Here is a 14712-nt window from a genome sequence, read left to right as displayed (position 1 = left end):
GTAAGACATAATAGTTATCTATCCTTTATATTTGTTGTATCAAGAAAACATTATATAGAATAATGGTGAATATTTCCAGGGGAATATTCTCTTTTAGAGAGTTAGTGCCAGATTTTTAAAGAAACTTAGGCACCTAACTCCACTGAAATCCATGGTACTTAGGCACCTAAATACCTTCAAAAATCTGGACCTTGCTGACTAAACCTTATGCATGCTAATAGCATTAAAGTACATAAATTCAGCTGGTATTTCTGTTGCCATGTATAACTATCTTTTTTTCCTGCTGAACTGTAATATATAAGCAATTTTTTTAACAATACCACATACAGTAGAACTTCAGAGTTATGAACACCTCGGGAATGGAAGTTGCAAACATATCAGAGTTATGAACAACTCTGAACAAAACGTTGTAATTTTTTGAAAGAACCACCATATGTTAACATTGACTTAATACAGTTTTGAAACTTTACTATGCAGAAGAAAAATGTTGCTGTCCCTTTATTTTTGAATAGTTTATATTTAACTCAGTAGCATACTGTGTTTGTCCGCCCCCCCCCTCTTTTTTTTTGGTCTCCGCTGCTGCCTGATTGTGTACTTCTGGTTTCAAATGAGGAATGTGGTTAACTGGTCAGTTCAGTTCTACAACATACTGGCAGGGTCTAAAGCTGCCTTGAAGTGCTGGGCCTGTTACTGCCAACCATGCAACTTCTTTAGTTTATAACTATATTTTAAAGTGCAGACAGTTTACTATGTTCATGATGCCACTTCTTCCTCAGATGGGGCATGGAAGTATATTTTTAATCTTAAATAACCAAAGCAAAATAGCTACTTATTCATAAATTCCAAGGCCGGAAATAACCATTTAGATAATCTAGTCTGACCTCCTATATGGCACAGGCCATAGAACTTCCCCAAAGTAATTCCTAGAACACAGCTTTTAGAAAAAACACTTGATCTTGATTTAAAAATTGCCAGTGATGAAGAATCCACCACAACAATTGGTAAATTGTTCCAACTGTTAATTACTCTCCTTATTAAAAAATTACGCCTTATTTCTAGTCTGAAAATTGTTCATAACTCTGAGGTTCTATCTCACTCTTATTTCACCATTAAGTTGAATGGTGCAGTTCATGCCTCAGTTACAGTTTAGTCTCTTTGCAAACTCAGGCAGAAGTCTCTGAAGGAGTTACACTCACTTCATGTTTTGAAGGTTCTCTTTGCAACAGTAACAGCTTTCCACCTCTAATTATTTTTTTGTTATATGAAATCAGACTCTAGAGAATCACACAGGGATCTGCCAGTGCCCCCACCGATTCACCCGCATCTTGGATCAGTTTTGTTCCTCATCTTTGAGATGAGGCAATAGCCTTCCATTGCTTAGCATCCAATAGCCAAGCACTTCCAGCAGTTCACTGATTTTCACAATAAAAAAAAAATTAAAAAAAAAATCAATATAACATGATCCTTTGGGAAACAAGAGAAATATCAGAAAGAGATTTGAAACGTGTTTCTGGATCCTACACAAGATTCTGAGTGAAGGACACATTTTCTTTTTGTTTGCAAAGTTCAAACTAATTGAATACCTAGTTACAGCAACTGTAAAACTACAAACTATTGTATGATACCTTTCCAGACAATCATCAACGTATATTACCAGCATGATTTATTTCAAAATCTGTTCAGCAGCTTTGCTAAATGCATGTCCAGTTCTCAGCAGGGATTGTTTTTTTATTGTGATTTTATCTTTCTAATAAGGGTTTGGTGATGCTTTATGAAAGCCATTACTGGCTTAGATCATTAGTTCCCATAACAAAAACATCATTTATTTAAAACCTATGCTGCCTATTAGTTTAGATACTGGGTATCTTAAATATAATTCATTACCTTTGGGAACCTTTCTTTGTAGACATGGTTCATCATAATTATTTCATGGTCACAGCAGGCGGGAGAACGTCCAGGGCTGCAAGTAAAGCAAGTCATCCCTTTAAACTTGTCTCAGCATAAATTGAAAGAAGTTTTTATATTTCTATACAATCTGCTTGCATCAAAAGACACTGTAGCCTTCATTAGACAGGTATATTTGCTAACCAACTATAAAATCAGTCCCTTTCTACAACATACTGGCAGGGTCTAAAGCTGCCTTGAAGTGCTGGGCCTGTTACTGCCAACCATGCAACTTCTTTAGTTTATAACTATATTTTAAAGCGCACACAGTTTACTATGTTCATGATGCCACTTCTTCCTCAGACGGGGCATGGAAGTATATTTTTAATCTTAAATAACCAAAGCAAAATAGCTACTTATTCATAAATTCCAAGGCCGGAAATAACCATTTAGATAATCTAGTCTGACCTCCTATATGGCACAGGCCATAGAACTTCCCCAAAGTAATTCCTAGAACACAGCTTTTAGAAAAAACACTTGATCTTGATTTAAAAATTGCCAGTGATGAAGAATCCACCACAACAATTGGTAAATTGTTCCAACTGTTAATTACTCTCATTATTAAAAAATTACGCCTTATTTCTAGTCTGAAAATTGTCTAGCTTCAACTTCCAGCCATTGGATTGTGTTACACCTTTCTCTCCTAGATTGAAGACCCCATATTTTTTCCTCTAGGTAGATACTTATACACTGTAATCAAGTCACCCGTAACATTCTCTTTGTTAAGCTAAATAGACTGAGCTCCTTGATTCTATCACTACAAGGCGTGTCTTCTAATCCTTTTATCATTCTCCTGGCTCTTCTCTGAACTCTCTCCAATTATTCAACATCCTTCTTGAATTGTGGACATAAAAACTGGATGCATTATTCCAGCAGCAGTTGCACTATTCCAGCAGCAGTGCTACACAGGTAAAATAACCTCTGCACTCCTACTTGAGATTCCCCTGTTTACGCATCCTAGGATCGCATTATCCGTTTTGGCCACAGCGTTGCACTGACTAGCAACTCATGTTCAGCTGATTATCCCTCAGGACCTGCCAAATCTTTTTCAAAGTCACTGCTTCCCAGGATAGTGTCCTCCTAGTGCAATGCTGAAAGTATGGCTTATATTCTTTGTTCCCAGATGTATACATTTACATTTAGATGTAGTAAAATGCATATTGTTTGCTTGCGCCCAGTTTACCAACCAGTCCAGATTGCTTTGTATCTATGAACTGTCCTAATTTTTTGTGTCATCTGAAAATGTATCAGTGATGATTCTACGTTTTCTTCTAGATCATTGATAAAAATGTTAAAAAGCATAGGCCCAGGAATCAATCCCTGCTCAAACACACCTGCTCAATGACAGTTTCCTGTTCACAATTACATTTTGAGACCTGTCAACTAAACCAGATTTTAATCTATTTAATGTATACCATGTTAATTTTACATTGCTCTTGGTGTCTAATCAAAATGTTGTGTGGTACAAAGGCAAATGCCTTACAGAAGTCTAAGTGTATTACATCAACACTATTACCTTTATCAACCAAACTTATAATTTCATTAAAAAAAAATTAAGATAGTTTGATAGGATCTATTTTCCATAAATCCACATTGATTGGAATTAATTATATTAACTTTTTCATTCTTTATTAGTCAAGTCCCATATCAACCACTCATTAGGCAAACTGGCGTCAACTAAATGAGCTGGCCAATAAATGGGTGTCTGTGGCTATCTTAGCCCATTTAGTGGCTCACTGGGGATGGATATAGAACAGCAATGTAGCTGTGTGAAGCTGTGATTTCTGAATTGCAAACAGAAGACTTGACAATCCCAAGAAATCAAAAATCAGAGAAAAAACAATAAAATAAACCCAACAGATCTATTTTCATCTTGAAATGCAAATAAATGTGTAACCAATACACATACAGTGCCAAATATTTGCATTGTGCTACCTATGCTGGTAGCATTATATTCTTAAAGGAGCAGGAGATTTACAGGAAAATAGCCTGAGGTGACCGACACTTGGTACCTCATCTGATATGGAGGCAGTGATGTGGCAGGGTCTGAAGCAGTCCTCCCATATCAATTAACCCCCCTCAAAGAAATTGGTTACTTGTCTGGGATATGATCTGGCTACACAACCACTTTAGGTCTCGCATAAATATGTACAGAAAGAGAAAGAGAGGAAGGAGCTCTCCAGCACACCAAATTTTTAAAAAATATTGTATACATGGTATTTTTAGATATTATAGCATAATAAAAAGGAGATCTTTTGGTTTGTTCAAAAGGACAAAAAATGAGGACTGAAATTTGCTTTAACATATCAAGGTGTTAGGAACTTCAACTATCATGGCCAACCCAAGCAAATTACTTATTTGTATAAATAAAACAACATATTAAGTACTTAAGTTCAGTACACCACTCAACTAGAGCAGTAACGTCTCTGAAAGCACTTTGGCTATTATTGTCTGGTGTGACTGTGCATGTTTCATAAACTAAACTAGGAATTTTGTATTTTTCTAAACTGGAAAATTAAGTGGTAGAGAGAGAAGACTGTACTGGTAGGTGAAGAATGTTTTCCATGTGTAACCTTTCAAAGAACAAAAAACCCATCTCATCTTACTTCTCAGTAATTGCTCTACAGATTATGTAGGTAGCAACTTAGTCATGGCAGTCTACACAGAATTCTAAATGAAGAATAATCGTGAAAAAACTGAGCTAAAATATATTGCACTGAAGTTATGAATTCTGACAGTTTTGCTACCTGCAACATTGATTTTAATTCTGAAGTGACTAAGTACTATTTTTTTAGTCCTAGAAAGATTAGAGATATTGCCTTTTTGCATTCTCCAAATAGTACAGTATATAGTACTTTGATAGGTAAGAACTGATCTACTAATAAAGTGTATTTTGCACAGATTTCCAGAGTATGGGAAATAGGATGGGCTTGGTCTCTGGGGAGCAAGAAATTCAAATGCTCCATAGCTAAGCATAATAAATTCTCCCCCTGCCCGCCCCATAACTTTCTGACACACTTTTCTATTTTTTTTATACTAAGGACACCTAGAATACAAATAATATTTTCAATTATTCTTGCACATATAGGCTTGAATCCTATGAACACTTGCACACGGAAGTAGAATAAAAGCCATCATCACATTTTAAGTGGCCAGAAGTTACTAGTTTTGTTCCATTAAAATCTAAATTACAATGTCAATGAAAGAATTAACCAATAAGGAGGACCTAAAGTAACAATTAATTAAATAGAGTTTGGTTCAGCCTAAGACACAATCAACATTGACTTTTAATACATTTCAGGAATTATTAAAATATCACAAATTGGTTAATGCCCCAAATTTATAGAACCATAATGCTCTAGCAGTGTACAGATTCAGATTTAGCCACTATTTCCAGACAGCTGAACTCACCTGAGACTTCTGGATCGAGGGCGCATTGGTGTGGTCCTGCATCTGTTATCACTGGCAATGCTTTCAGTGGTACAGAAATGTTTAGACAAAAAATGTAGTTCATCAGGTGTTGGTTGGTATGGTAACTGGTGTAACTTCTCTTGGGAGGAACAGGATGACTGCAAAGAACAGGACAGAACGTTAGTTAGTATCATAGCCAAAAGCCATTTCCAAGATTATATTCATTGTAGATATAGAGACTACTTATACTAGGAATGATAGCTATCTTTTCCTATATTCACTTAATTTGTGGAGCAAAATAAGTCAAATACAAACATTTAACTTCATGTGCTAGATATACAGTAAATATAAAAATAGTTCAGATTAAAATTAAAAATGCAGCCACATAGTGACTGCACTTAAAGTTGCTTTAATTTTGAAAGATTCTCCAGCCTTGAGAGCACTTCCCTATACTTAACATGAGAAAGAATGCAGGAAATAATAATATACACCTCTACCCCGATATAACGTGACCCGATATAACACGAATTCAGATATAACGCAGTAAAGCAGCACTCCGGGGGGGCGAGGCTGCGCACTCCAGCGGATCAAAGCAAGTTTGATATAACGCGGTTTCACCTATAACGCAGTAAGATTTTTTTTGGCTCCCGAGGACAGCATTATATCGGGGTAGAGGTGTACATCAAAATAGAAGAAACTTTTAAAATGGAGTCTGCTAAATATTAATTATTTCCAGTAGTAATGCAGTCGTAATGCAGCATCTTCTGCCGAGCACCAGGAGACGATGATGGCCAGCAGTCGTACTGCACCGTCTGCTGCCAGCCTAAGATGTAAAAACTAGATGGAGTGGATCAAAACAAGAAATTGCCCCAATTTGTTTTGTGAAATCAACAGCCTGCTAAATCCAGGGCTTTCAGTTCAATCCTTGAGGGGGCCATTCTGTGTAACAGTTGTTTGTGTTTCTCCTTGATGCAAAGCCACCCCTTTTGTTGATTTTAATTCCCTGTAAGCCATGTCGTCAGTCATCTCTCCCTCTGTCAGAGCAACGGCAGACAATTGTTTCGTGCCTTTTTTCAGTGCAGAACCAGAAGCTGCAAAAGCAAAACCAGGTGAGGAGGCGATAGTCCATACTACCCCAAATTCCACCCAGCAAGGCCGATTTCGCGCTAATCCCCTCGCCGGAGGTGGAGTAAAGAAATCGATTTAAAAGAGCCCTTTAAGTTGAAAAAAGGGCTTCGTCGTGTGGAGGAGTTCAGGCTTAAATCAAGGTAACGCTGCTAAATTTGACCTAAAATTGTAGTGTAGACCAGGCCTAAGACGACAAGCAACCAGCAAAGGGTGGGGGCCATACATTCCCTTGATTAATTTTCCATATACTCTTCACAGTTTGTTTGTTTTTTTTAAACTGTGTTGACAGTTTCTGATTTATCTGTTAACTGGCAAAGCAAGATCCATCTTCCCAATGACATGGTACAAGGGCTTCCTGCCCTTGACGCTAGTTTTGCAGATGCCCTCATCTCTTACTTTCCAAGCAGTTGCCCAGTTTCACCTTTCCCATAGGAACTGAAATACATGTCATTATAATACCTACTCTCAAAAACTTCCACTAAACTAATGACTTCTTCATTCTCTTCAGTTTCATCTTAAGAAGGTTAAGAAAAAGTAATGAGATAACACGATAAGGAGCATTGCATTCATTTGGACATAAATAGGGTGCACTACAGACTTTCCTCTGCCTACCTTTTCCTCTACTTGACCTTAAAAGATCACAAGTATCTTCAAAGTTTGGTACTAGCTATGATGATAGTATGTTCCAAAACTGCCCTTGCTTACACAGAAGTATTCTAGGCAGTTGATGAGAATCACAGTAATCCAGAGATGTACTTATAAAATGCTGGAAGTACAGAGTACAGTAGAAACTAGTCTCACCTCATTTCCATGAATTAGTAAAAATATACAGAGGGGTGAGGATGTCTAATAGTTGCTGTTTCAGACCCTGACAAAGTATGTGAAACAAATCAGAGCAGCAGCAGTTAAAATTTTCACTCCTTGATTCAAATCTTAAGTTCACTGTCTCTAGCTTGAATGAATAATGCAAATTAAGCATATCATTTCTGAGAACATCTCTATTTCTTAAAAATCAGCAGTTGCCTCGGCCCTTGAGCAAGCTGCACCAACAGTAGGAACCAGCAGAAAAATCAACCAAACAGAAGAATGTATAAAAATACAGGGATCAATTTTTATACTGCTAGCTGATTCACCAGAATTCACACTTATTTATTAAAATGACAGATTTCTTTTCACCAGTCAGAAACTGTTAGTTCGAAGCCACGTGTGTGTTTTTAGAAGGACATCTGTTTTAATATTTGTAAATAAGACTTGACTTTAGCAAAGCTTTTAATATGGTCTCCCACAGTATTCTTGCCGCCAAGTTAAAGAAGTATGGGCTCGATGAATGGACTATAAGGTGGATAGAAAGCTGGCTAGATCGTCAGGCTCAACAGGTAGTGATCAATGGCTCCATGTCTAGTTGGCAGCCAGTATCAAGAGGAGTGCCCCATGGGTCGGTCCTGGGGCTGGTTTTGTTCAATATCTTCATTAATTATCTGGAGGATTGCACGGACAGCACTCTCAGCAAGTTTTCAGATGACACTAAACTGAAGGAGTGGTAGATACGCTGGAGGGTAGGGATAGGATACAGAGGGACCTAGACAAATTAGAGGACTGGGCCAAAAGAAACGTAATGAGGTTCAGAAAGGATAAATGCAGAGTCCTGCATTTACAACGGAAGAATCCCATTCACGGATACATACTAGGGACCAAATGGCTAGGCAGCAGTTCTGCAGAAAAGGACCTAGGGGTTACAGTGGACGAGAAGCTGGATATGAGTCAACAGTGTGCCCTTCTTGCCAAGAAGGTTAATGCCATTTTGTGCTGTATAAGTAGGGGCATTGCCAGAGATCGAGGGACGTGATCATTCTCCTCTATTCGACATTGGTGAGGCCTCATCTGGAGTACTGTGTCCAGTTTTGGGCCCCACAATACAAGCAGGATGTGGAAAAATTGGAAAGAGTCCAGTGGAGGGCAACAAAAATAATTAGGGGGCTGGAGCACATGACTTATGAGAAGAGGCTGAGGGAACAGGGATTGTTTAGTCTGCAGAAGAGAAGAAAGAGGGGGGATTTGATAGCTGCTTTCATCTACCTGAAAGGGGGTTCCAAAGAGGATGGATCTAGACTGTTCTCAGTGGTAGAAGATGACAGAACAAGGAGTAATGGTCTCAAGTTGCAGTGGGGGAGGTTTAGGTTGGATATTAGGAAAAACTTTTTCACTCGGAGAGTGGTGAAGCACTAGAATGGGTTACCTAGGGAGGTGGTGGAATCTCCTCCCTTAGAGATTTTTAAGGTCAGGCTTGACAAAGCCCTGGCTGGGATGATTTAGTTGGGGACTGGTCCTGCTTTGAGCAGGGGGTTGGACTAGATGACCTCCTGAGGTCCCTTCCAACCCTGATATTCTATGATATGGCCTATTCATGAACTACCAAGGGACAGGCTCACTGTACAATCCATTATATAATTTTAGATATCTAAGGCAATTATGACAGTGCTAGATGTGTTTCCATAAGGAATATGAAAGATAGTTAAAGCTGATTCATGCATTCTTGTCTGTGTACAACATCATCATGCAAGAGGGAAGGAGAAAACAAACTCAATTAGAATTACAGTTTTTAAATTGTGTATAGTCAAGGAAAAACCTGCATATAACTTTGAAATTAAAATTCTGTTTTGATATGTTCCTGGTGTTTTTCTTCATTCCAGTTTTTGAGTTTGTCTGTTTCTTATCATGGTGACAGAGTTGCTATAGCAATTACTTAGTGGCTGACAAACTCCTCTCTGTCAATATTTTCAAGTGCATTTTCATGGAGCACAGCACATCACTTTTCATCTGAATCCAAAGGGAAGTGTCTGCATGTGTACGATGCAAAGTGGTTAGGGAATTAATCCTAAACATAACAAGTTACTTGCTAAAAGCAAGACCTACACTGTGTGTGTGTGTGTGTGTGTGTGTGTGAAAATCAGTGCTGTTGAGTTACTTTTAAGCTATGCACATTTTCTCAACTTGTTTTGAAGTCAGCAAGACAAGAATAAGCTTAACCTTCACAAACCCTTTGTGGAAAAAACAGACTAAGAGTTGATTATTAATGTGCACCTGTCAAATACTATCAGGGCTTAGTATGGGTATCATAGAATCTCAGGGTTGGAAGGGACCTCAGGAGGTCATCTAGTCCAACCCCCTGCTCAAAGCAGGACCAAACCCAACTAAATCATCCCAGCCAGGGCTTTGTCAAGCCTGACCGTAAAAACCTCTAAGGAAGGAGATTCCACTACCTTCCTAGGTAACCCATTCCAGTTCTTCACCACCCTACTAGTGAAAAAGTTTTTCCTAATATCCAGCCTAAACCTCCCCCTCTGCAACTTGAGACCATTACTCCTTGTTCTGTCATATTCTACCACTGAGAACAGTCTAGATCCATCCTCTTTGGAACCCCCTTTCAGGTAGTTGAAAGCAGCTATCAAATCCCCCCTCATTCTTCTCTTCTGCAGACTAAACAATCCCAATTCCCTCAGCCTCTCCTCATAAGTCATGTGCTCCAGCCCCCTAATCATTTTTGTTGCCCTCCGCTGGACTCTCTCCAATTTATCCACATCCTTCTTGTAGTGTGGGGCCCAAAACTGGACACAGTACTCCAAATGAGGCCTCACCAGTGCTGAGTAGAGGGGAATGATCACATCCCTTGATCTGCTGGAAATGCCCCTACTTATACAACCCAAAATGCCGTTAGCCTTCTTGGCAACAAGGGCACACTGTTGACTCATATTCAGCTTTTCGTCCACCGTAACCCCTAGGTCCTTTTCTGCAGAACTGCTGCCCAGCCATTCGGTCCCTAGTCTGTAGCAGTGCATGGGATTCTTCCGTCCTAAGTGCAGGACTCTGCACTTGTCCTTGTTGAACCTCATCATATTTCTTTTGGCCCAATCATCTAATTTGTCTAGGTCCCTCTGTATCCTAGCCCTACCCTCTAGCGTATCAACCACTCCTCCCAGTTTAGTGTCATCTGCAAACTTGCTAAGGGTGCAGTCCACACCATCCTCCAGATCGTTAATGAAGATATTGAATAAAACCGGCCCCAGCACCAACCCTTGGGGCATTCCACTTGATACCGGCTGCCAACTAGACATGGAACCATTGATCACTACCTGTTGAGCCCGACCATCTAGCCAGCTTTCTATCCACCTTACCGTCCATTCATCCAGCCCATACTTCTTTAACTTGCTGGCAAGAATACTGTGGGAGACTGTATCAAAAGCTTTGCTAAAGTCCAGAAATAGTACATCCACTGCTTTCCCCTCATCCACAGAGCCGGTTATCTCGTCATAGAAGGCAATTAGGTTAGTCAGGCATGACTTGCCCTTGGTGAATCCATGCTGACTGTTCCTGATCACTTTCCCCTCCTTTAAGTGGTTCAGGATTGATTCCTTGAGGACCTGTTCCATGATTTTTCCAGGGACTGAGGTGAGACTGACTGGCCTGTAGTTCCCTGGATCTTCCTTCTTCCCTTTTTTAAAGATGGGCACTACATTAGCTTTTTTCCAGTCATCCGGGACCTCTCCCGATCGCCATGATTTTTCAAAGATAATGGCCAATGGCTCTGCAATCTCATCGGCCAACTCCTTTAGCACTCTCGGATGCAGCGCATCCGGCCCCATGGACTTGTGCTCGTCCAGCTTTCCTAAATAGCCCCGAACTACTTCTTTCTCCACAGAGAGCTGGTCACTTCCTCCCCATACCGTGCTGCAGAGTGCAGCTGTCTGGGAGCTGACCTTGTCTGTGAAGACAGAGGCAAAAAAAGCATTGAGTACACTAGCTTTCTCCACATCCTCCGTCACTAGGTTCCCTCCCTCATTCAGCAAGGGGGTAATTGAACTATTTCTCGAGAAAAGATCAACTGTGCATAAGGAAAAAGTAAAGTTACCTCAATGGTTCAAGGAGTGAGTTTAAGAGGGGGACACCAGATGTCTAATAATAATATACGTGATTTTACATACTATCTCACTAATTGGGACAAGATATGGGCATAATACAGGACTAAAGACATAAAATCATGAACTGCCTAGTTGCAGACTATAAGACACTGTGCTGCACCAGAATGCTCTCTACATGATAGTGAAAAACATGTGATGTGTAGAAGTGCAGACTCCCTTAACTTATGCTTCCCTCACTGTGTAACTCCTCAGTAGTGGAAATGAACCATTACCTATGCCATTCTGCTTTCATGCATTTCCCAATATAGCCAGAATGCGTGTTCAGAAGGAAGGGCAAGGGCAAGATTAGCCTGAAATCAAACAGTCTACACTTGTCAATACACCTCTACCCCGCTATAACGTGACCTGATATAACACGGGTTCGCATATAGCGTGGTAGCAGCAGGGCTCTGGCGGTGCTTTAAAGAGTCTGGGGCTCCGGAGCCCTGGGCCCTTTAAACCACCGCTGGAGCCCTGCCGCTGCTACTCCAGGGCTGCGGCAGCGGGGCTCGGGCAGCGCTTTAAAGGGCCTGGGGCTCCAGCTGCTGTGGGGAGCCCCAGGCCCTTTAAATCAATGCTGGAGCCCTGCCGCTGCTACTCTGGGGCTGTGGCAGCGGGGCTCCGCCAGCGATTTAAAAGGCCTGGGGCTCCACGCGGCCAGAGCCCGGGGCTCTTTAAATCACTGCTGCAGCCCTGCCACCGCTACCCCGATATAACAGCATTTCACCTAGAATGCGGTGGTGATTCTTGGCTCCCCACGACCGAATTATATTGGGGTAGAAGTGTAGTTTTAAGGCAAGATGGTGGCATAACAAGTACAAAGCTAAGGATGCCAACTGTTGTATGTAGCGTACATAATAAAGTTGGCGTTAGGCAAAGGGGCATTTAAATAGCCATATCCCATTATAAATATGGGGATCTCAGTAAATCAAACATAACCTTGCACATTCTTCCACTACTGGGCGATAATATAGTTATGCATCACAAATGAAATGCCAGTACTGAAAGTGTGAATATCTTGTTTGTCAGCACATCACTTGATGCATAGCTTATCCTGGGTGACAAAAGGCATATGTTATATTTTATTTCTCACAAGGTGGCCTGTTTAAGAAAATACTGTATGTAGTTGAAATCTATCTGTAAAATAAAGCTGGCACTTACAGAAACCGTCGAGCTGGGTGTATTTGTACCATAGCCAGAGGAGGGGAGAGAAGCCAAAGACCAGCGGCGTCCATCAGTCCTGTTGTGAAATTGAGGTTAGTTCAAAAGAATGCTGCAGAATCATTACACAGAAATACCTGGGAAATTATTATTCTGTAGAATTGCATTCCAGAAGGATGATACAATCAGGTTATTCACCAAAGAGTAAACTTTCACAGGGGGTCACAATAAACAAATATTATACAATTTTAATAGTATCAATCAGATGAAATAACTCGAAAGTGAATGAGCTGATCCATAATATTGATCTCTCACTAATACACTCTGACAAAATGAAGACAGGGAATAATTATAGCTTTCAGGTTCAGCAAATGCAAATTAATGAGAAGCAAATAAAAACATGTGACCAATGCACAAACCACCATGCTATGAAATGTAGTGTATCCAATACAATCAACTAAAAGCAAAATATAATGGGAATGGTTATTTCCATTATAAAAAATGAAATCAGTACAAATTTCCAGTAGGTTACTATCATTAAGTGGAAAGACCAATTAGACTAGAATTTAAACTCTTAAGAGCTATAAATACATGTGAAAAACTCACATTTTAGTTAAATTACATCTTTGGAGGAGGAAATATTTATAAGCTAGTACAATTCCTAACCCCTGCCACTTCATGTGGCCCACATACAGACAATATGGAGCTTACACATTCAAACAGACAAATCACAAAACAACTATTATGGTTTTTGGTTACATTTACCTGTCATTTCGGTGTCCATGACTGGAGTACAATTGTATCAAGTATGTTAAAACACAAGCAAAATAACAAAATGTATAAACATAACAAAATAGGATTTGTTTTTAATAACACAAATCAGGTATTTTGGACAAAATATTAAAACAACATTTAATTTAAGATCAGGTACAAAGACCCCCACTCAATTCTGGTTTTGTGTAGGAAATGTAATTTCATAAAGTAGGGCTTCAAATCTGGAAATCTAAACATTTCGATGCTGCCTCCCCACCCTTCAAAAAAGTCTGTCTCAGAACGTCACCATTATTCTGGGTGAAATTCCAAGGTGTGGCTTCCTACTCAGTGTTTACCCAATCAAATTCTAACTCAAGTCATCGGGATGGATGTGGACTGAGTAAAATGTGACTAAGGAGCTCATGACATAGTCCCACAGAACTATAATACAGATGATTATGTGTATGCTCAGAGTCACAAGTCTGTGGCAGAGTCACTGACAGCATCAATAAAACCAGGACCAGAACTCAGGAATCCCTGGCTGTCAGTCCCCCATGTTAACTCTAGATCACGCTGCCTCATGTAAAAAAGTAAACATTGTAGGTCTGAGTTAGTATCACAGGGTTGATCGACACTTGCCTACGCTATCCATTTATCATTGAAAATTTTCCATTTTTACATAATCCTAATCTTATCTATTGTATGAGTTCTACCAGGATTAAAGACTCAATGAACTGAATAATACTGTAGAACTAGTGTTGCTCCACACTAAAGAAAACACCTATCAGAACAAAGGGTATGGATTTGTGGAGATTTATTCGGTCCATTTATTCACAATGAATAAACAGGAAAATTTTGCACATATCTCTGTCTCCATGGTCTTGTTTTGTAATGTATTAACCCTCTTTTCTCTGAGGTATTGATGAACATCTTTCCAATGAATGAATAATTCCAAAAGGAGGTTTGTTCCTTTTAGCTCAGATATACAAATTAAATTTGCTTAGTATAGAAAGAAAGACAAGCTGAAAGATGTAAACAGGGGTGTGTTCTGTATATTTTGCAGCTGTGAAGCAGAAATAATTTGTTTCATCAGATTACGTGGGTTGAACATGTTTCCTCCACTAATACACAAAGACCGACCCACTTTTATTACCGTAACATGGTGCACGAATATAACCTTGAGATACATAGTGCCTTTCCCTAAGAAAACGACATACAAATACCATATGGATCAGAATTTTTTAGGTTAATGTTTCATGTATACAATGCTATCAAGCAAATTTGCTACAAGTTCTGAAGCTAGATCCTTTACTTTGATTTGCAAAATGGGAACGTCTGGAAATTACTTTTGTTTTCCTAA

General features: G+C 39.6%; 1 protein-coding gene across 2 annotated transcripts in view; it reads right to left on the bottom strand.

The window, feature by feature from the left end:
- MAST4 (microtubule associated serine/threonine kinase family member 4) overlaps positions 1–14712 on the bottom strand; it is a 410096-nt gene that overhangs the window by 72576 nt on the left and 322808 nt on the right. For both annotated transcript variants that reach the window (XM_045020986.1, XM_045020987.1), the window contains 3 exons: positions 12600–12678; positions 5356–5513; positions 1885–1960 (listed from right to left, as the gene is read on the bottom strand). In XM_045020986.1, coding sequence (XP_044876921.1) covers positions 1885–1960; positions 5356–5513; positions 12600–12678 — 313 coding nt within the window. The remainder of the gene's footprint in view (positions 1–1884; positions 1961–5355; positions 5514–12599; positions 12679–14712) is intronic.

The sequence above is a fragment of the Mauremys mutica genome, chromosome 6 (assembly GCF_020497125.1).
Source record: "Mauremys mutica isolate MM-2020 ecotype Southern chromosome 6, ASM2049712v1, whole genome shotgun sequence".
In the NCBI taxonomy this organism is placed as follows: domain Eukaryota; kingdom Metazoa; phylum Chordata; order Testudines; family Geoemydidae; genus Mauremys; species Mauremys mutica.
This window is presented reverse-complemented; position numbering and strand designations above follow the sequence as displayed.